At 39.8% G+C, this 24,266-nt stretch overlaps 1 protein-coding gene and 1 long non-coding RNA gene across 2 annotated transcripts in view; one reads left to right on the top strand and one right to left on the bottom strand.

Moving 5' to 3' along the window:
- The window catches only part of STARD9 (StAR related lipid transfer domain containing 9), a 149,024-nt gene that overhangs the window by 62,219 nt on the left and 62,539 nt on the right, over window positions 1-24,266 (bottom strand). The window contains 4 exon segments of the mRNA XM_078151366.1: window positions 2,374-2,486; window positions 5,849-5,910; window positions 6,017-6,049; window positions 9,355-9,471. Of these exon segments, the coding sequence (XP_078007492.1) occupies window positions 2,374-2,486; window positions 5,849-5,910; window positions 6,017-6,049; window positions 9,355-9,471 (325 nt within the window).
- Window positions 17,158-24,163, top strand: LOC110223727 (uncharacterized). Its single transcript, XR_002328769.2, has 3 exons — window positions 17,158-17,225; window positions 20,382-20,502; window positions 24,078-24,163. It is a non-coding gene; the product is annotated as an uncharacterized LOC110223727 (long non-coding RNA).

Raw genomic sequence — 24,266 nt, 5'->3', positions numbered from 1 at the left:
CATGTCTGTCTTTCTTGGTGCAGGGTTTTTTTTTTCTATTAGGCAATGGAGTTAAGTGACTTGCCCAGGGTCACACAGCTAATAAGTGTCAAGTGTTTGAGGTAAAATTTGAACTCGGGTCCTCCTCACTCCAGGGCTGGTGCTCTATCTACTACACCACCTAGCTGCCCTCATTTCTCTTTCTTGAAAACAGAACAATGTACTCAACAACCCTAAAATAAAACTTGTGAAGTCCCTCCCCCACCAAAACTTGAAGTAGCTTGCTAAATGGCCAAATGAAATAAATGAGAAAAATCTATCCCATTAAATCTTGTACCTAATCCTACATTCCACTGCATTTGTCATTAAATTATTTCACACAAATGTGAAATTTTTCATTTCCCCCAACTACACTACAAATTGTTTGAGGATAAGAATACTATTTTATTTTTGTTTTTTCTGTCTCCTAAGGTATCCATAGGTGCTCAATAAATGCTTGTTGAACTAAAATGAATTGATTTCAAATAGGAAACAACAAATGGCTTCTAGAGATTCGAAACATAGAATTTAATAAATAAAAGCCACCAGGGGGAAGCATTACAAATAACAGCAACAGAATGCTAGTTCAATACTTTTCACAGGTTCTTATTCACCTGACTGAACCCTGTATTACTGATTGAATTCACCCACCCCCACATTTCTTTGCTTACACCATTCCTATGACCTGGAAGCCTCTTCCCTGCCCCCTCCACTGCTACCATGATTTTCCCCAATCTGACTCTATTCATCCTACCAGGCTTTATCCATGGAGCCCATGGAGCCCTCCACCATCCCAATCTAAGATGGTTCCACCACTTCTGATTTCATAGATCACTTGTTGCGTGGGCCACCCATTTGACATTTACTGTCATGTATGGTTATCTTATCCTTTCACGTGAATATTTCTTACCACCCTAGCTAAACTGTAATCTCTGTGACGGGAAGGGACTATGCCTCCTTTTTCATATCTACTCAATCTACTCTTCTAAGGCCCTATACCCCACCCCTGTACAAAGCGCCCTTTTTTGGCCACCATTTCCCTGTGTGTTGTCTCTTCCAACAGAATGGAAGCTCCTTTAGGGAGGGCACTGTTCTTGTACTGATTCAACTATGTTGTTTCCCCCATTAAGGTATAAGCTCCTTGAGAGCAGAGATGTTTTCTTTGTATCTCTAAGGCTTAGCACAAGTTAGTGGCACATAGTAAGCACTTATAAACACTTACTGATTGTTGACTAATTGATTGTATTTGTACCCCCAGTATTTAGCACAATGCTTGGCACACAGTGTTTAATAAATGATTTTTCATTCATTTATTCATTCATTCATTCACTGCATCCCCTAAAGTTCCTAGAGTAAATGCCTCTCACACAGCAAATATTTTTTGATTAGGTGACTGCTCTTTTCACTTTCAAAATACTTTTCTTGCAGAGGGCCAAAATTTGCTCAGGAAAGGGTGCAGAACTGCTTATAATATACTGGAACCAATCTATGTGTTATCCAAAAAAAAGAAAAAGCACTGTGACAGAGATATTTATGTGGAGTTTAAAAAAGGAATGGGTGTATTCTCACATAGTTTTGTATAGGGAACCCAAAATAATGTCCAGGAAAAAAAAACAACGAATAGCAATGGTTACATTCCCAAATTTCTATTTATTTCAATCTAGCATTTGGGAATGAAAAACTGGAAAAACATTAGTGCCTAGGCTTCCATCACTGACCTTTGTTGTTCAATCACTAAGCTAATGACAGAGCTTGTGTGCATGGTCAATTTAATGGGATCAGTAAATGCTATGATCCAGTCAGATGAGCAAGTGCTGACCTCACCAAGAGTCTAGCATTTGGCCACTATGGTGATTGAACCATGCTCCTGTCATCCATTTCAGCTCACCAAATAGATTAAGCTGAAGAGGTATTTCTCCAGTCTATCCCCAAAGGCTGGCTACTGTAAGCCCATATGTATCTGTGTTGAAAGGCCCCAAGTACCCAACTCATCAATGGCTTCTCCCTAGGGGCCTAAGGAGGCCTCCCCAGAGGGAGGAAAATAAGGGAGCCCAGCCCTCCCTGGTGGGTAACAGGACCTAGCCCAATAAGTTCTGATAGTCTACAAAGCATTATACAAATACCCCTGAAAATACACCTCTTCCACTCCCCAACTTCTGAAACTGACAGTGAGTGATGGGCAGGGGAGTCATATAATGTCAAATGTCAGGCTACTGCCCAGTTTTCATTTTGGTCTTAGATCTCAGGGCTTATGGGGTTTATTCTGGATTTCGGTTCCCACCCTCTCCTTCCCAGATCTTTCTGTCCCAGGTCCAGACTACAGATTTGGAGATGTGCATTAATAACAAGTCTTACCTTGTACATAAGGGCCTGTCTCTGGGTGTTCCCTGACCCGCAGGGTATAGGGCTTTTTCTGATCAGACTGTTTCAGCAGATCCCGCACCCTCTCATTGTAGATTTCTAGGAAACTGAAGGAAAAAAGGGAAAAGATGGCAGTGTTAATTCCTGGTCTAACCTGAAAAGGGATGGGCTAAGGATCAGCAGGCTTTGAATCGAGGTACAGTTATGCCTCTGAATACGACTATATGTCTTTGGAGAAATGAGCTCCTAATTTTATTTATCTGTAAAATGGGTTCAGCCTGAAATGTGAAAAGGACAGAGTCAGGAGATGGATTTAAGTCCTGGCTGTGTGATAAAGGGCATCCGCTTAACTTTTGGGGCCCTCAGTTCTCTCAACAATAAAATGAAGAGATTGCACCAAATCAGGGGTTCTTAATTAGATTTCAGGGGATCCACAAATTTGGATGGGAAAAATTACATCTTTATTTTCACTGACCTTTAACTGAAATTTAGCATTTCCTTCTATTACGATTTTTAAAAAACATATTCTTTTGAGAAGGGGTCCATAGGCTTCACTGGACTGCTGGGGGTGGGGCGGTGGTTCATGACACAAATGAAGGTGATTTGTTTATCTTTTGGAGACTAGGTTTCCCAAGCTCATGGGAACTCTGACCTTTTCCATTTCTAGTCTGGACCAGTTTACTTCTCCTTAGGCAGCCCCCACCCACTGAAAGCATTCCAGAAGCTCTCAGTAGCTCCCTAGATCACACCCGATTAACTTTAGCCCCACTGCAGTCAACAAGCATTTAATAGGCACCAACTATATGCCAGGCACAAGGTAAATGACAGTCCTTGCTCTCAAGGAGTTTATAGTCTACTGCAGTTAAGAACTCTGAGCTCAAGTGATTCACCAGCCTCAGCTTCTCCAATGGAAGGGATAACCAAGCACATGCCCTTGCCCCGCTACCAAAAAGAAGCCAGAGAACCTGTGGACTAGATAATACAAAGGACTCTTCCAGCTCTATCATTCTATGGTCCTAAAGATCAAAGCAGATAATATAAGTCAAGTGCTTTCTAACCCTAAGGGTTCTATCAATGTAAACAGAATTTTAAAAACTTTATGACATTTGCTGTTGTTACTTTACAGGAATTTTATCAGAACAGAGACTGAAGTTCAGCACTTAGGAGGCAATTAAAACTCAAGAGCATTGTGCACCATAGCCATCACACTATATGTTGCGCCCATGAAGTCCATAAGACAGGCAGAAGAGTAGAATGAGCTGGAAACAACCTTGGGGATCATGCAATCCACAGCCCCGATTTACAGGGCCAGGAGGGGCAAAGAGTCCTGCCCCAGGTCATTCAATTAGCAGCAAAGTCAGAAGCAGGACCAGATATCCTGACTCCAGCTCCAATACTTTTTCATTGCTTGAGAACATCTGTCATGGGGTCAGACATGAGATGTTGCTATTAATTAAAATGGCAAAACACAATATTAAAAAAATCACACAGCAATGTGGGGGGGTTTTTTGGGGGGGCTGGGGTTTTTACTTTTAGGCAATTGGGGTTAAGTGACTTGCCTAGAGTCACATAATTAGTAAGTGTCAAGTGTTTGGTCTGAGGCTGGATTTGAACTCAGGTCCTCCTGACTTCAGGGCCAGTGCTCTATCCACTACGCCACCTAGCTGCCCCCCTTTTTTTAACGAATACAAATTTTTTTTTGGTGAGGCAATCGGGGTTAAGTGACTTGCCTAGGTTCACACAACTAGTGAGTTTCAAAGATCTAAGGCTAGATTTGAACTCAGATCCTCCTGAATCCAAGGCCAGAGTTCTGCACTGTGCCACCCACAGCAAGGTTTTAAATGAATGTATTATCTCAGTGCTAAGAGTCACAAACCTAGACTTGCAGAGTAATGGTAAATGTGGCAGAGCACATGGGTAGTAGCAGCAGCTGGAGAGAAAAAAAAGAAACAGGCTTTGCAAAAGAAAGTGAGAAAGGACAAAGAACCTTCTTCTTCTTCCCTAGATCTTCCTCAGGTGGGGAGGGAGGGAAGGAGAGGGGAAGGGAAAAGGAAAGAGAAAGGGAGAGGGAGGGAAGGAGGGGAGGGGGGGAGAGGGGGAGAGAGGGAGAGGGAGAGGGAGAGGGAGAGGGAGGGAGAGAGAGAGAGAGAGAGAGGAGAGAGAATGAGAATGAGAATCACAGCTAACAGTCGAAAGTCACAGCTATAGAGGAAGCTAGGGGGCTAGTGTGGAGCAATGAAAAGACAGCTGGGTTTTTAGTCAAATGATTAGGGTTTGAATCCTAGGTTCTGCCACTTTACTTATCCTGTGACCTTGAGCAAGTCCCTCATACTCTGACCATAGGTTTCCTCACCCATAAAATGAGGAGGTTGGGACTAGATGACCTCTGAGGTCCCATTCCAGTTTTACATCAATGGCCCTAAGACTTTGCTGTAGGTTTCAGCTGTCATAAACTCAGATGTTCTGACAATTAATCAAGAAAATGAAAGAAAAGAGATGAGAGATTTTCTCTTTGAAGTTAGGAAAGAAGAAATAGGAAAGTACTAGGAATCATAAGGTGCCACAGTGGGTAGAGCCCTGGGGATGAAATCAGGAAGACATCTTCCCAAGTTCAAAACTGGTCTCACAGACTTACTAGCTATGTGACCCCGGGCAAGTCACTGCTTGCCTCAGTTTCCTCATCCGTAAAATGATCTGGAGAAGGAAATGGCAAACCACTCCAGTATCTTTGCCAAGAAAATCCCAAATGTGATCAGTAAGAGTTGGACATAAGTTATCATCAGAATGGTACCTACTGGTTTAAAGAAAATGATACTAATTTAAAGAAATAGTTTTATGGAACAAAAAAAATCTATTTTTCTATAATATATGTTATATATACACATTTCTATATACATATATTGTTATTTATCCAGGTATGTGTATATAATATGTATAAATGTGGATTATATGTGTATATATATGCATACATATATACACCTACCATATAAAGCTCTATTGTGAGGAAATCATTCTGTAATTTTAAAGCATTGAGTCCATGAGATGTGCTCTTATTGTTGGGATGCCATGCTGGCCAAGGATATTTGTTGCTATGGCATTAGCAGTTCAAAAGCTGAATCACATTCACACCTTTCCTCATCAGTTCTCTCTCACCTTTTCCCACTGTAATACAAGGTTTCTGGCTGCCTCCCAGAGAACAAATCTGGAGGGCCAGCCCTGAAGAGAAAGATCAAGAGTGAACACATGATCACATGAAGGGTAAAACAAAGATAAACCACATGGGCTGGACTGGTCCACAGGAGACCTGCTCACTAATATCACCTGCAGAGGGATGAGGAAGGAGTTATAAGTGTTATGTAGCCTTGAGCATATGAGACACTGGAAACAAGAGAGGACTGTTGCGGGTGCCTACATCTTAAGACAAAACAGAAATGGAGGCTCTAGGCCTCAAAATTTGACCCCTTCCTACCTTACTCTTATCCTGCAGGATGAAGGCAAGTTGGAATAGTCATCCTCCTTTGAGAATAGGCCCTGTACAAACCAGAAGATTAGTGTCTCCCTTGTGATTTCAACATAGAGTATTATAAAATGAGGCCTACTTTGACAAAGGGTCCAGATTGAGAAGAGATTTCTATACCTCACATATCCGTGGTGTTAACCCTAAGGAGGCCTGGGGAGAAGAAGGAGAAAAAAAAATTACTTTGTGTTGAGACCACACAGATCTCCACTCTGCCCAACTTCCCAGAAATAGCTTTAAGCATGGAAAGGTATGGTATGGGGCCTCCCTCCTTGCTGCTGCCTTCTTTTCAACTTATTCACAACACAGAAGACCTCAACCTTTCATATACCCCAGCAAAGACTCAAGATAAGAATCTAGGTGAGGGGCAGGTACTTAACATAGCAAAGACTAAGAGGAAATCACAAATTCCTACTGTTACATAGTAATAATAATAACAATAGCTAGCATTATATAATGCTTTAAAGTTTACTAAATACTTTACATATCTTATTTGATTCTCACAACAATTCTGCGGTAGGTACCATTATTATCCCCATTTTACACATAAGGAAACTGAGGCTGACAGAGGTTAAGTGACTTGCCCAGTGTCACACAGCTAGGAACTGTCTAAGGCAAGATCTGAACTCATGTCTTCCTGATCCCAGGTCTAATGCTGTACCCACTGCACCATCCAGCTGCCTCAACAGAGGAAACAGCCCATCCTACTCTGCTCCTCCCTTAATTTTGTCTTTACTTACTGGTATGATGGATGACTAGAGTAGGAAGAGGAGAAGAATTACCCAGTTGGGTCTGATACTGAAAGGATCTTTTTTCATATTAGATTCAGGCCTCCTTGTATCCTAGGTGGGGGCCTCCTTAAACTCCTTGTTTACTGAATCTTTTTTTCCCCTCTTTTCACTTAAAATAAGCACAGTGGAAAGAACTCTAGGTTGAGAGTCTGTAGACAAGGATTTAAGTTCCTTCTCTGGGTTTTGTCCTATTTTTGTATTTTGTAACCTTAGAGCTTAGTACCTGGCACAAAGTAGGAATCTAATAAATGTTTATTAGTTGATTGTTTCAATAGTTTCAGAAAACAGACAGTGATTGCATCATATATGACCTTGAGCAAGTCATATAACCTCTAGGCCTCAATTTCCTCATCTCTAAAATGTGAAGGGTTGGACTAGAGATTTCTGAAGTCCGTTCCAGCTCAAATATCATATGATTTTATGTGAGGGGGAAAGAAAATCACTCATGGGCCAAGTGAGCACGAAGACAGGCTAAGGGTAGGAACAATCTGCCAGAAAGAGGAATGGGGTCCTGATGAAGAATGTTCCTGGATAATGTCTACCTCACACTGAAAGCATTCTGATGGGAAATGAGGGTAATTTCACTGTCTATTCCTCCCCAGGACTCTTATCTTTCCTTCCTGACCTTTTAGGCACTTTCCTAAAAGAAAAGGGCAATTAGGTGGTGCAATGCATAGAGTGCTAGGCTTCAGGAAGACCTCATTTCAAATATTGCCTCAGACATTTACTAGTTATGTGATTGTGGGCAACTCACTGTTTCCCTCAGTTTCCTCATCTGCAAAATGAGTTGGAGAAGGAAGTGGCAAATCATTTCAGTATCTTTGCCAAGAAACTCCCAAATGGGGTCACCAAGAGTTGGACATGACTGAACAACAATAAAAACACATACCTACAACCTGTGACAGAGGGATATTCTTTTTTCCCCCACTTTTAAAACATCTTTAAAGTTTTGAGTTCCAAATTCTATATGTCCATCTCTTCCTTGCCTCCCCCCTCCCTGAGACAGTAAGCAATCAGATACAGGTTATATATGCGCAATTATATAAAACATTTCCATATTAGTCATTTTGTACAAGAAGACTTGAATAAAAGAAAAAAATGAAAGAAAGTGAAAAATAGCACGTTTCAGTCTCTCCTCAGTCAACATCAGTTCTTTATTTTTTTTCTAATTTGGCTAGGCAATGGGGTTAAGTGACTTGCCCTGAGTCACACAGCTAATAAGCATTATGTGTCTGAGGCCGGATTTGAACTCAGGTCCTCCTGAATTCAGGGCTGGTGCTCTATCCACTGTGCCACCTAGCTACCCCTACATCAGTTCTTCTATAGGAACCCTTTCCCAATCTCCCTCAATGCTAGTTCCTTCCCTCAGTGGTTATCTCCAGTCTAGCCCGAATAACTCCTTTTTTTGCACAGTCATTTGTACATTGTCTCACCCATTAGACTGTGAACTTCTTGACAGCAAGGGCTGGGGTTTTTTTTCCCCTGCTTTTCTTTGTATCCCCAGCACTTAGCTGGTATACTGTAGGTGATTAATAAATGCTTTCCACCTTGACTGAAATTTTTATCGCACATTCTAAGCATTACAACTAACAAGCTGTCATCTGGTAACAAAGACAGACTCCCACACATTCAATCTGAAAGGAAGGCATTCTGTGTACTATATAGTCATGACATTACGTCTTTCATTCAATCTACAAACATGACTAATGTCTGTGCTAGGCCTTAAGGGAAATGAAAAGTAGTCCATAATGCATGCTTTGGTCTGCCTATACTCCCCTCTCCACCAGGAATGGGGAGGTATGTTTGCTCATATAACTGTGGTACATAGCAAATAAGGAAGGCGTCATGGCATAAGGACCATCTGAGTTATATCTTAATGGGTGCGTAAAAATTCATTAAGTGAAGTGGGGAGGGAAAACATGACAAGAACAGGATGGGAACAAAGGGACCGAGGTAAGAGAAAGCACACAGTGTGCTTGGAGATCAGTGTTGGGAGACCACAGTGTGGTAAGTACATGAAGGGAAATCACGTGAGACAAGATTAGAAAGGAGGAACAGCACCAAATTGTGGGGGGGTCTTGAATGCCCTGAAAAGGAATTTGAAATTTTAAGATATGTGTGTAACAGTTCTGATTGGCTTTTCGATTTCAGGCACTTTTGAAATGTTTGTTTTTTATAATGTGAACCTATATAGAATTCTTCATTGGATTCTAAAATAAAACCTTGCTCACAGAAAAAAAAATATGTATGTATGTGTATACACGTGCACACTGTGCTCAAGAACCAGTTAGCAAACATTTATTAACTGCCTACTGTGTTCCAAGCACTGTACTAGGTTCGGGAGTTACAAAGACATAAGCGAGATAATTCTGGCCCTGAAGCAGGTGAAATTCTTTGAGGGAAAACAATAATATACATCTGTTAGTCATTTCAGTTAAGTGAATATGACCTAAATTATCTTTATGGAGTCTTCCTTCTTTTTCCCCTCAGGCCCAGGCGCGCGCGCGCGCGTGCGTACATGCATGCATGTGTGTGTGCGTGTGTGTGTGTACATGTTTAAATCACGAGCTGTCCCCAAATACCAATTCTTACTTCCCACCTACCTTAAAACCCTATTAAAAATTCACCTCCCCCAAGATGACTAGCACAAAGACCGAGGTCACTCACCGGGGTCCCTATCATCGTGTAGGTCTTTCCTGAGCCTGTCTGCCCATAAGCAAAGAGGCAGATGTTGTAGCCTTTGGTTGCTCCCGAGAGCACCTCGGTCCCCAGATCCTGGAACACCTGCAACGGGTAAAAGACAGGAAGCTCCGAGTGACCACAATCCTTCCACTAGGGGGAGACGGGGTTTTGTTTCAATTAATCTAGAATACCAAGAATGTACATTTCACTAGAATTATTAACTCTGCCATCTGAAAAAGACAACTAAAGACAATCAAAATAAATTAGACAGGGATCACTTGGTGCTGGAGATATTCACATGAACACTCATACACACACACACACAGTGTACAAATTAATCTGTGCGTATTTACATCCACACTCTACCCGAGATATATACATGAATAACCATGAACCTGACCTACACAGCACTTTGCATGGGATAGGAGCGCAATAAATATTTGTTCATTTAATTTCTCACAGGCATCAAAGAGCCAGAGAACCTAACAGGAACATTTTTAAAACCAATGACCCGAGAATGCCACAAAAATTAAAACGCACAAAGTAGGTGCCCATCAATTAATTGAAGAGTGACTGAAAAAATTATGGAGTATGAATATAATGGAATATTGATTACTGTGTGGTAAAATGTGATGAATTAACAAGAATACAGAGAACTTTGGGAAGGTTTACATGAGATTATCCAGAACAAAGTAGGCAGAATAAAGGAGCCAAACACAAGACCACAACAATCTAAAGAGATGCAATACCAAAAGAAATAATAATGTCCAATCTTGACTCCAGAAAAATGATGGTAAAACATACCTCCCTACCCTTGATAGAGAGGTGATTAATAACAACAACAACAATAATAATAATGATAGCTAGCATATATATAGCACTTTATGGTTTCCAAAGTGCTTTACATCTTATTTCATTTGATTCTCACAACTCTGAGATAGGTGTTATTATTATCCCCATTTTAAAGATGAGAAAACTGAGGTTGACCTTTACCCCAGAGTCACACAGCTAGTAAGGGTGTGAAGTGGAATTTGAACTCAGGTATTTCTGATTCCAAGTCCAACACGCTCTCCACCCCACCCCCACCTAGCTACCTCAGTTATGGGTAGTAAACCATAAGCAGGGTGAAGCATATACATCAGGCAAAGCAAAGGTTTTGCTTAGTTTTGCTGCTTTGTGATGGGGTATGTCATAGGGGAGTGATCACTGGAGAATAATAATGATGAGAAAGGGGGAAAACTAATAAAATAAGATAAATAAGAAAAGATTTTTTTAAAAAGGTTAAAATTCTCGGGAAATGTTTTCCAAGAGGCTTGGAAGACAGGTTCTGCACCTGTTGCTAATAAAATCCTTCATGTGCTAGTCAGAGAAGGAAGCACACCCGAAATCTTTATTACCCAAAACTTGTGCTATATATCCAGCTTCCTGGCTCAGCTCTGCAGCCCTGTTGTTACTGATACAAGCACCATCCATCTCATGGACTTTAGGAAAATTCAGGGCTAATCGTTACCCAATGCATTACTTCTCTCTAATCCTCCTTCCCAGTATCTACACATTACACTTCATGGAATACTGTATCATTCTGCCTTGCAGTGCTAAAGATAAGCTTAAGTAAAAGGACCACCAATAATATGTAACTATGTCTTATGTTCCAAAATCTGTTAAGTCAAAGAAATAAAGAAATTATAGGCAAGAGGAAACATACAAGATCTTCCAAACCAAGTCAACAGGGGGTCAAAATTAAGAAACAAACAAAAGAATCCAAAAGTTTATAGATTACTCAGAAGCCTCAAACATATATATATGTATATATATATATATATATGTATATATATATATATATGTATATATATGTATATATATATATATATGAAAATGTGTGTGTGTGTTATGACCAAACAAGAGATAGACAGCATTATGAAATGCAAAATGGATAATTTTGATTACATTACATTAAAAAGGTTTTGCACAAACAAAGCCAATGCAACCAAGATTAGAAGGAAAGCAGAAAGCTGGGAAACAATTTTTACAGCCAATGTTTCTGACAAAGGCTTCATTTCTAAAATATATAGAGAACTGAGTCAAATTTATAAGAATACAAGTCATTCCCCAATTGATAAATGGTCAAAAAATATGAACAGGCAGTTTTCAGATGAAGAAATCAAAGCTGTCTACAGTTATATGAAAAAATGCTCTACATCACTATTGATAAGAGGAATGCAAATTAAAACAACTCTGAGGTACCACCTCACACCTATCAGATTGGCTAATACGACAAAAATGGAAAATGACAAATGTTGAAGAGGGTGTGGAAAAATTGGGATATTGATGCACTGTTAGTGGAGTTATGAACTGACCCAACTGTTCTGAAGAGCAATTTGGAACTATGCTCAAAGGGCTATAAAACTGCATATCCTCTGACCTAACAATACCAATACTAGGTTTGTACCTCAAAGCGGTTTTTTTAAGAGGAAAAGAAGTTATGTATAGAAAAATATTTATAGCAGTTCAATTTTGTGGTGGCAAAGATTTGTAAATTAAATGTATGTCCACTAAATAGGTATTGTCTGAACAAGTAATGGTATATGACTGTGATGGAATACTATTGCGCTATAAGAAATGATGAACAGGATGCTTTCAGAAAAACCTGGAAAGACTTACACAAACTGATCCAAAGTGAAGTGAGCAGAAGCAGGAGAACATTGTACACGGTAGCAGCAATATTGTATGATGATCAACTGTGAATGACTTAGCTTTTCTCAGCAATATAATGATTTAAGACAATCACAAAGGACTTATGATGAAAAATGCTATCCACCTCCAGAGAAAAAACTAATGGAATCTGAATGCAGATTTAAGCATACTTTATTTTAATTTTCTTTATTTTTCTTGGGGGCTTTTCGGGGGGTTCTGTGTTTTCTTTCACAACATGACTAATATGGAAATGTTTTGCTTGACTGCACACATATAACCTATATCAAATTGCTTGCTTTCTCAATGAGGGGGGCCAGGGAAGGAGGGAGAGAGAGAATTTGGAACTCAAAATTTTTAAAAACAAATGTTAATGACTGCACATGTATAATCAATATCTTGGGGAGGAGGGAGGAGAAAGGGGGGGGGAATTTGGAACTTAAAATCTTATAAAAAATGAATGTTGAAAACTATCTTTACATGTAATTGGAAAAAATAAAATAATAAAGTACCCCAGGTTAAAAACCTATGATCCTATAAGGCTTTGTATCTGCATAGAAAAGAGACCAAATTTAGGACTTCAGGAAGCAAGAGATACAAAGTATCTCAAACATACAAGTACAAAAGAGGAAGCCCAGTCCCAGAGTAACTAACCCAGCTGGACCTCTGCTTGTTCTTGTACTCCCTGACCTGGGGACAATTTATGTTGAATTTAGAAAAATGCCTTCAGGAGCAAGACCTCTTTCTAGATATGGTACTAAGGGAAGCCAAAGAAAAATGTTTTAACTTTGGCCCTAATCATTCAGCCCAACTTGATTTGTCCTCTTCCTTCCCCATTCATCACGCCACAGCTGTTAGGCAGAAACTGTGCCTTTGTCCTTCCCTTTGTCCCCTTGAAGCTGGCTGGGCCAAATTCTCCAAGTCTGAGGAAGAAAGACACATAAAGCCTTCTTTGTCAACCTCCTGACATCTATTCCCTGTTTAGAAAGTCTTCTACAGGATTCCATGTTTCTTTTCAGCGTTCCAGCGGGAAGTCAGAACAGAAAAGGCTGTGAAGGAAGAGAAGTCTAGGTAGATCCAGACATATGCATGCTATTTCTGCCCATCTCTCTGCAAGCTAACTCCCATGAGCTCAGATAATAATTAGGAAGGATGCCATTTTATACCTGCCTCTTCTCCAAGCTAAGAAATTTTATAAAACATAACTTAAAGATTACATTTTAGCTCAAACATCGACCAATGTTTATTACAGAAATCAACCAGGCCAAATCTTAGACCTTTAGAGATTTTGTAGAAGACTAGATGATAAATGGACAACTAGGTGGCACAGTGGATAGGGGCCTAGAGTCAGGAAGACTTGAGTTCAAATTTGACCTAGCTGTGTGACCATGGGCAAATCACTTAACTCTGTTTGCCTCAGTTTCCTCATCTGTCAAATGAGCTAGAGAAGTAAATGGCGAACCACTCCAGTATCTTTGCCAAGAAAACCCCATATGGGCTCACGAAGAGTTAGGCATGACTGAAAAATGACTGAACAACAGATGCTAAGCTCTATGTAGCACTCTCTACTACTGATGCCCTCTCTTAACAGGTTTCTGCCAAGGTAAAAGCTGACCAAGCAAATCAGACCACTTTATATTCTCATATATGTGAAATCTGGCTAAATTGAGGCAGGTAGGTGGCACAGTGGAGGAAGCACTGGGTCTTGAGTCAGGAAGATTGAAGTTCAAATCTGGCCTCAGTCACTTCCTAGCTGAGTGACCCTGAGCAAGTCACTTAACCTCTGTCTACCTCAGTTTCCTCAACTGTAAAATGAGGATAAACAGCATCTACCTCACAGGATTGTTGTGAGGATCAAATGAGACAATATTTTATTACATAGTAGGCACTCTATAAATGCTTATTCCCTTCTCCCTCCCTTCCCTAAAGCAAAGGTCATGGGCCACCTTGAAAAGGGAAAAGGAGTCACATTGTAAAGGGAATGGCAACAGTCAATGGTATTATTGGCAGGATATGAAGGCTGATCATATGTAAGCATCTCAGGTCTCTTTATTTTAACACTAGGTGGTGCTCAGCCCTCAGCCCAGTCATTTGACCATTGAAGCCCCATGGACCCCTGCAAAGCTTAGATCTAATACACCACATTAGGGAGAGCTCAGTATTAGTGTCAAGCATTTGGTACTATCAAATCCAGCAAGGTATATAGCTTAAAGATAACCCACGCCAATTATTGAAGAAATTCTAACAGTATTATCACATCCATGCTACTCTCAAAGCAAACAAAATAGAAGCATTCACAAGAGTTTATAAAAACAGTGAGAGAATTGATAAGACTAATTAATAATCCAGTATTATAGAAAGAATTTTTCACAAAGCTTTTGTCATTGTTTTTACAATAACCCATCATCTCCACATGAATCTGACAAGACCTCTTCCAAAAAGCATCTGATTTGGAAAAAGAAAAGCTCAGAAAAATGAAATAAACATTAGTTATAAATATAATCTTTATACATTATATATTAAGGCAGCTATAGGAGAGACATTTCATGGCACCAGGTAGAATTTAAGAATGAAAAATCAGATTGCAAACCTATTCACTAGCAGAAACCTGTATTTGGGTGGAAAACATCTGGAAAAGGACTCTGGGTACTTGCTGGAAGTCATTCAAACATCTGTTTTCACTAATATTGTCAGTTACATGGAAAAAATGAATTCTCTTTTCTTTGTTTAAAGGAAACTTACCACCCAAATCCAAAGCTTACGTTCCCATACATTTGTGATTCTATTTGTGAATATTACAATTATTCTCCATTAGGTTTCATTTTATTTGACTTGGCCCATGAGTCAAGCCTTAAGAGCTTTTCTGGAACCTGATTCTGTCCTCTGAATTGTCTCCTATCCTGCTGTTTTGTGTCATCTGCAAATATGATGAATATCCCACCTTTGCCCTCATTCAAGTCACTCATAAAAATGATGAACACCAAAGGGCAATGGGCAGATATCTGGGGAACCACACTAAAAACCTCTCTCCAACCAAATATCTATCCATTAATGACCAAATCATTCAATCAATGAGAAAACCACCTAACTCTATTCTAATCTGGCCACCATCTTTCCATTTTTTCCACAAGGACAGCGTGAATGATTCTCTCAAATATTATACTAGAGTCAAAGTAAAGCTATAGCATTCCCTTGATCTACTGAAAGAGGGTTAGTTTGGCCTGACCTGCTCTTGATCAAATCAAGATGATGTTTGTTGACCACACTTTCCTTTTCTATATTTCCACAGACCATCCCTTTGGTATAGAATTTTGTCAGGAATCAAGACTCAGGTTTTGCAGACTTTACCCTAATCCTATTTTTGAAAATCAAGAGATTTGTCCTTTTCCAGCCCTGTGGCACCTCTCTCATGTTACAAAATCCTTTAGAGGGAATTAAGAGGTTCAATAATTGTATCATTCCATCAGTTCTTTCAGTACTCTGGCTTGTAGTTCCTCTGGGCTTAGTGACTTGAACTCAACAAAGACAGATAAATGTTCTTTTACTCTGCCCTTACTTAACTTGGGCTCCAACTCCCCATTAACCATTTTTATTGTGTTCTTAAGGATCCTTAGCAATGAAAATAGAAACAAAACAAGAGTTGAGTAGTTCTGCCTTCTCTATCATCTGTTAACACTGTACTATCCATCTTGATCTGGAGTCCTATTCCTTCACTGATACTGCTCATTTCCCCCAAATGAGTTTTAAAAATGAGATTTTTTAATTGTTCTTAGAACCTGTAAGAGAGGGATACCCCCGCACCAATCCTACAGAAGGCACAGAATGTAACTACAAGGTGTTAATGAAGTGATAATCTCACTGTAGAAATGTATTAGAAATGTAGAAATGTATACTCCGACACCTCTCTGACTGAGTCAAGAAGGGAAGAAATAAAATTGCCTACGCAAACAAATTAGTCATCTCTGAGTGGCTTTAAATAGCTCAGCTCTGGAAGACTTTCAGAGGACTTTGTAAGCAAGAAAAGTTACTAAACTGTTCATACCCTTTGAGTCAAAGATCCCATTACTGAGACTACTTTACATCCCAAGGAAATGATCAAAAGGGGAAAACAAACCCTTGCACAAAAATGTTCATATTTGGCATTACTTTAATAACAAAAAACTAGAAACAAAATATGTGTCCAACAACTGAGAGCAAGGTAAAAAAAATATGGCCTATGAATGTAATGGAATATTTTTTATTATTCAGTCATTTTCAGTCACATGTGACCTTTGTGATCCCATTTGGCATTTTCTTGACAAAGATACTGGAGTGGTTTGCCATTTCCTTCTCCAGCTCATTCTATATATGAGGAAACTGAGGCAAACAGGGTCAAATGACTTGCCCAGGGCCATATAGATGGTTAAGTGTCTGAAGCCAGATTTGACTCCAAGCCCAGAGCTCTACCCTGGGTAGCCCAGAGCTATTCACAGTAGGAGCCAGGGGCAAAAGGCTAATTCAGCCTCAGCCTAGGGTCTCTGCCTCAGAGATGCTCTTGGTGACTTCTTTGCTCACAGTGTCCAGTGACAGACCATATTTTAAGGAGAGAGGCCTTCTCCCCTCAGGCCATATTGCCCCAAGAAAGGGCCTCAGTCATTATCCTCTGTTTTTATTCTTGGTCTCTGATCTTGTGAATTTTGAAAGGTCCAGCAGGTGTTCAGAGGGCCCCAGTATTACAGAGTTTGGGTTTTGAAGCTAGCAAAGTATCAATGTCCAGAACAGAACTGAGGGACCTTTGCGGATGACCTTTAGCATCTAGCCCAGCAGGAGCTGAGAAGAGGACTTATCCAGAAGTTATGCCACATCTGGATGTGACCTCAGTGAGATCAATGCTATGTAGGACCGAGCTAAGACTGAGTGTGTCCCTGAAGTGTTGGGAGAAAATAGATACACTTTGTTCTTGCTCTATCTTTAAAGTAGATATCCTTTGTAAAAGCTTACTAATGTTAAGTAGCTAAATGAAACTGGGGCAGTAGTCACTGTTACTCAACAATGGGGGGAGGGAGGTGTGTGACATAGCTGGTGGGTGTTTGAGCCTAATGCAGTAGAGAAAAGAACCCTCCCCTCAAATGAAATCTGAGAAGACGTAGCAGCTTGGATCTAAATCAATGGGAGAGAGTTTACATGTATGTCAATATAATTGGTTTTCTTTGTAATCCTGTGTATTTTGTTTCATGTATTTATAAAACTTATTCTGAGGATTCCACAGGTTTCACCAGATGGATAAAAGGGTTTGTGACACACAAAAAATCCAAGAACTCCTAGTATAGGGGGTAAGACCTTCCAGGTGATCTTGTTTATGAATGATGTGCTGATTACATTACATCTTCAAAACCTCCTATATGAAACCCTAAATCACTCAAAAGAGTTCACTCTAATCAAGCAGACAAAGAATGCCTACTGTGGAGGGAAGGAAGAGAGGGAAGGAGGAAAGGAGGGAAGAAGGAAGGAAAGAAGGAAGGAGGGAGGAAGGGAAATGGCTCTTTTTCTTATAAATTTAATTCATTTCCCTGTATATCTTAGAATTCAGACCTTTATTAGAGAACCTGGATGTAAAGATTTTCCCCCAGTTTCCTGCTCTTCTAATTTTACCTGCATTGGTTTTGTTTATGCAAAACCTGTAAATTTAATGTAATCAAAATTATCCATTTTACCTTCTATGAACCTCTCTACCCCTTGTTTGGTCATGAACTCTGCCCCTATCCATAGATCTAACAGGTAATTTCTTCCATTTTCTACTAATAATTTCCTTATGATATTACCTATTACACCTAAGTCATGTACCCATTTTGAGCTTATCTTGTTATATAGTGTGACACACTGATACACTGTTGGTAAAATCCTAAATTGGTCCAACCATTCTGGAAAACAATTTACAATTATGCAAAAAAAATCACCAAAGAGTTCATATCCTTTGACTCAGTGATCCCACTACTGAGCAAATATCCCAAAGGGGATAAAAAACAGGCGGAAAGGTACTACATATGCAAAAACATTTATAAGGATTCTTTTGTGGTAGCAAAAATCCTGGAAACGCAATGAGTACATCCATTGACTAATATTCAACAAATTGTAGATTTTGAATATAATGAAATATTAGTACATTACAACAGAATATGATTTCACTGTAAGAGACAATTAACATGAATGCAGAAGTCAGAGAAAGAGACCAGGCTGCCTTGTACTGTTGGGCAATGTGGTAAAGGTAGCTAAAAGAGCTGATGAAGGAGCTATAACCACAGCATCCCCAGTAGCCTTTGTACAGGTGACCTTGAAAAGGGTCAGAGCTGATGACCAGTTGGGGTGAAAGCAACATGCGACAGGAAGCAGCAGACATCAGCATCTGGTGGAAAATAGCACTTGACAAAGGAACAGGCACAGGCAGAAGGCAACAGGATGATATTAACAGAACATATGGAATCACTGCAGCATCACAGGCATCGGTTGCTATGCCAAATATGCTCGCTGGTCCCATGTATTCCTTGGGCGTGCATCCCTTCACATGTGGATGCCCATCTGTTCAAAACATATGGCTATCCCACACATAATTCCTATCTAGGATACAGACTCTTCCCACTGACTATATTTATTTAAGAAAAAGTGGGCTCAGGATTTATTATAGAAGGGAGAGAGATAGTCTATTATTACTTTATTTACATTGCTTTTTAATTAAAATGCCTTTGCTATGAACGAGTATGTATCATTTGAATGACTGGTAAAATGTAAAACCCACGTGTGGTGCCTGATGAGCTATGGTTTAGAAAGGATAAATGGGGTCTCACAGTCAGGAAAAGAGCCTAATTTGCTGCAAGAAAAACTCAAAGAAACATGAAAAGACTCTCATAAACTAATAAAAGGGGAATGCAAGGGAGAGAAGCATTTGTGTAGTGCTTACTATGTACCAGAACAAAGAGAACAAAATGCATTGCCAATAATGTAAATTAAAACAACACTAAAAGGCATATGAATGCTAATTATAATAAGCAAACAGTGATGAAATATACTTATCTCTTCTCAATACAGAAATAAGAGACTATTGATGTGTAAAATGATACAATTGATTTGGCTTAAATTCTTTTGTTACAAGGGAGAGTTCAAAGGGGGATGAGGAGAGGGCATTAAGAGGAAATTGACTGTGGTGTGAAAACAAAGGGTAATAACAAAACTTTGAAAAAGAAAAACAGCACCACCCAGGTCCAAGTGGTCATCTCAAAAACCATGAAACAAAATGGGGGCTCAGCTCTCCCATTCACATTATTTTTATTCTAAAAACAATCGAGTCAACTAAGAATAGATCATTTATTAAATATAAACTCCTCTGTTTAGCTTTTAAAGCCCTCCACAACCTAGTCCCAACCCATTTTCCAGCCTCATTGGACATTACTACCTCCCCCATTCCCTCCCCCCAAAAAAACTCCAATCTCCCATCTCCATGTCTTTATACTGGCTGTCTTCCATGCTTGGAACACACACTCTTTCCTGACCTGTATGTCTTAGAATTCCTACTTTCCTTCAATACTTAGTACAAATGCCAATTTCTACATGAAGCCTTTCCCATTCCCTCTAGCCTCCCTAGAGGGAAATATATTTCCCTGTAATATGATAATATTGTTTTTTAGTATAATTATATAATTTATATACACTTACATATTATATATTTGCCTCCACCAAATTATCTTGTATTTATTTTATGTATATGTATATCCATATGTATACACACACAGACAGAATATAATTTCCTTGAGGACAGGGCCTGTTTTTCTTTTGTCTCTGTATACCTAGCACTAGCATACTACCTGGCACATAGTGGAAACTTAATAAATGTTTATTGATTAGGGAAGGCTTGATAAAGGAGTTGGCATTTGACCTTGGCTTTGAAGGAGTGGTAGGATGTAAACAGGAAGAGATGGAAACAGGTCAGCACAGGTGTAAGGAATAGGCTACATTTTTGTAAGACAGGTATAAATGGAGATGGTGCCTTTTGCAGCTTACTACAGGTTGGAATTTAGAGATTGATGCAGGGTCTGATAATAAGGGATACTTTGTGAGGAAGTGTGTTCAAACAGGCTGGACAAATCACAGATGTTCCAGAAGAGGTCTCTACCTCCTTTAGGGGCTTGGATTAGATGGGCTCAGGTTACCTCTGAGATTGTACAGTAATCCCCTCCTGCCTTGCAATGTTCTCCTGTAGAGGGGAGGGGCAAGGCACTGTGGATGCTAGAATGCAGTTGTGGTCCAAATATAAATACCATCAACAAGTTCTTTCTTTCTCCTCCCATCAGCTCATGCCTATCACTGCCCCACCACTCAATGGAACTGACTATCTGAACTGCTGTTCCAGAAAGACTTTGCCAGACAATGGGCATGATTCCTCTGCTCCTTTTTGTCAATTCCCATGGAAAAGTAGGTGTGCAGTTGGAAATGAATATTTATTTTCATTGTACATGCCCATCAGATTTGGGGTTCTCTGCCGTATGTAAACGGTCGAAGTGCAGCAGAACTATTAGAAGTTATCAAACCTCCTTAATCTAATTCTAAGCAACTAATCTATGCCACCTAAATGAACACTTCTCATTCAAGGGTTTCCCATTTCCTTGTTTTTTTTCTGCCTTACACACTGCTTCACCACCAACATCCTTCTACATTTCTAAATATCAGTTTCACTATCATTCTTCTTTGATGGCCTATAGCCAAAAGCAGCAAAATCTAATCTGGCCTCCTCCCCCAGCCCTCACCTCCATCAATTAAAGGCAGCCTTCTTCCTCTTCTACATCTGAAATAAATCACTGAAAGACACTCAATATCCATGAAGTCAGAAGACCTGGGTTCGAGTCTTGGTTCTGTTGCTTCCTAGATATGATCATGTGTTGTTTAGTTGTTTCAGTCATACCCAATTCTCCAAGATCCCATTTGGGGTTTTCTTGGCAGAGATAATAGAATGGTTTGCCATTTCCTTCTCCAACTCATTTTACAAATGAAGAAACTAAGGCCAACAGGGTTAAGTGACTTGCCCAGGATCACGCAGCTAGTAAGTGTCTGAGGCCAGATTTGAACTCGGGAAGATGAGTCTTACTGACTCCAAGCCCGATGCTCTAGCCACTGAGCCACCTAGCAGCCAGATACATTCGAAGGATCATAGATTTTGAAGTGAAAGAGACCTTGGAGGACCTCTAGCTTAAACCCCTCATTTTACAGGTGACTAAGCTAAAGCCACAGAAGGTTAAGTGATTTGCCCAAGGTCACAGAGATAACAGCAGGGGCAGAGTTGGACTCAGGTCTCTGATTCCAGAGCCAATTGGTCCTTCCTCTGTCTTGTGATACCTGTTGGTGACTTTGGGCAAGTAACAACCTCTCAAAGGCTCAGTTCCCCCATCTGTAAAATGAGGATAAGAATTCTAACACTATCAACCCTCCCAGAGTTTTTTCCAGCTGTGCCTTGTGTCAACCTCAAAAGCACAATGGAGATATTCTCCATTAACATGGGCTATTTTGTTTAATCAGCTGGCTGACCCCTTGGATGGGTGACCTAAGAGAATACAGGACAAATTTTTGATGGAGAAAATGGGAAGTCTGATGAGGGAAAAGATGAAGAAGGTTTGTAACTTTTTTCAGGTGAAGGACTACCAGCCCACTTCCAACCTTCCCACCTCTCCGTGAAATCACAGATTCAGGCTTGGCTCAAAGTTAGGCTGCCAAACAAGCTGCACATGAAAGGGATATCCTTTAGGTTCCAAGTAAAACACTGTTGATTCATTCTATTGAAATATGGTTTTAAAAAACCAACAATAAAAAGTTAACGGGAAAACCTGGGGACTAATCTGGGTTAAGAATAATTTAAAGCACATTTTTCTTACTGTCAGTACACAAGTAATTCAAACTAAGGACCGCATGAGGGGGTGTATAGACCTGTTTGCAAGGTTAGAGTCCATAAAAAACCAGCCTTGGGCTAGAAGAAGGAAGGAGTGGGTTAACAGGATGGATATTGCATTCAGCTCAATCCCTGGAGACTCCAATATAAAGTAAACAAGCCAAACTCCAAACAGAAATAAAATACACAAAGAGGAAGGACATTAGAGTCTTGGGCTTTAGGCACGAAACAAAGCTAAGGAACAGCCACACATAGAGAGCCAAGTGGGAGGGAGAAATTATTATTATTATTATTATTGTTACCGTTACAGACTCACAGCTTATCTTGTGTGAGACATAGAGTTCAGAAAGACTTGGGTTCAAATTCTCTTGACACTTAACAACCTGAGCCTCAGTTTTCCTCTGAAAAAATGGGGGTGATAATAGAACCTACTTCACAGTCTTGTTCCATCAAATAAGATAATTTTGGCAAACCTTAGAAGCATTACATAATGCTATAATATATTCCATAATGCTATAATATGTGCTATAATGCTATAACATATACTATAATGCTATAATATGTGCTATAATGCTATAACATATACTACAATGCTATAATATATTCCATAATGCTATGATATATGCCATAATGCTATAACATATACTATAATGCTATAATATGTGCTATAATGCTATAACATATACTATAATGCTATAATATGTGCTATAATGCTATAACATATACTATAATGCTATAATATGTGCTATAATGCTATAATATATTCTGTAATGCTATAATTGCATCACGCTAGAAGCTAGCTATTATTGTTGTTGTTTGTTTCTCACAACAATCACGTGAACTAGATGCTATTATCATCCCCATTTTGAAAACCTCAAAGAGGTGACTTGATCAGAGTGACACAGCTAGTAAATGTATGTGATGGAAACTGAACTCAAATCTTACTGACTCCAAGTCTATTTTGCTATCACTCATACTACACTGAGGCTGTCCATCAGAGCCTATCCCTGTTTTGCATGGCCTCAAACTTTTCCAAGATATGTGACCCTAAGCAAGTCACTTAACCTCTATCTGCCTCAGTTTCCTCATCTGTAAAATGTGAATAATAACAGCACCTACCTCACCGGGTTGGTGTGAGGAACAAATGAGATATTTGTAGAGCACTTTGCCAAACTTAAAGTGCTCTCTAAAGCTAGCTATTATTGCTACCGTTATTATGGATAGAAGCTAAGGATTCCAAGAAGAGAGGGGAAATAAATTGTAGATATGGTAGGCAACCTGCATATAAAGGTACAAAGGTGGGAGATGGAGTGTCAGATTTGGAAAACAGCAAATCGACCAGTCTGGCTGGCATCTAGAGCATGATGAGGACAGCAATAAGAAATAAGTCACAAGAAAGGAAAGTAGATTCAATAACACCAAAAACTGTTGCAACCACACAGGCTCCTCTCCTGCAAACGTCCTCACTGAATAAAAAATGAGGGTTGGCTGAAGAACTCTTGAGACTGAAGCCAGGCAGGCAATTCAGCTGGAATCCTCCAAGAAGTCTCCCTCAATTCTGAGTCTATTTAGATAGCATGACATCACTGTAAAGGGGGAAGAAAAGGACAGCCGTTCATGGACGGACACTTCCTCTGCATCTCCCATCCTTCTCCCGTCCCGGCCAGTCGGCTGCTTGTCAGGATGTTCCCCTTCCCCTTCCACTGTTCTCAACAGGAAACATGGGAACAGGGACAGAGGTGCTGGGGTGGGATTAGAAGAGAAAGGCCGGCTCTGGGCTTAAGCTTTGAGCTTTGACTTTTGCTTTTTAAAAGACAGATATTCCTGGTGCTTTGAAGACATGATCTCATACCTTCAAGGCTCTGAGGTCTTAAGAAAGGGATAAACTGATTTTCCCACTGGGATGGCAGTACATAAAAAGGGAGGGAATATTTCAATTCAATCCTAGAAACATTTGTTAGGCATCCCTCAAGATACTATGCAAGGCACAAGGGAAAACTGGTCGTCAGTGGAAAAGGACAGTATCTACTCCATATCTTTCATATTTTATAATTCTTCATATACTTGAAGTCCCTAAATCTTACCTCCAAATATTTTACTTTTTTTGCAGCTAGGTGGCACCGTGGATAGAGCTGGACCTGACCATCACAAAGTCACCAAGAATCAAATGACTCAGTATTTATAAAGTGCTTAACACAGTGCCTTACATATAACAGATGCTATATAAATGTTTATTCCCTTCCAAGTTCTGAGTTCAAATCCAGCTTCAAACACTTACTTACTTACCTGTGTGACCCTA

This window comes from Phascolarctos cinereus, unplaced genomic scaffold (genome assembly GCF_003287225.1).
Source record: "Phascolarctos cinereus isolate Bilbo 61053 unplaced genomic scaffold, phaCin_HiC Scaffold_3;HRSCAF=262, whole genome shotgun sequence".
In the NCBI taxonomy this organism is placed as follows: domain Eukaryota; kingdom Metazoa; phylum Chordata; class Mammalia; order Diprotodontia; family Phascolarctidae; genus Phascolarctos; species Phascolarctos cinereus.
The sequence above is the reverse complement of the archived record's forward strand: the minus strand, read 5'-3'. Positions and strand labels throughout refer to the sequence as shown.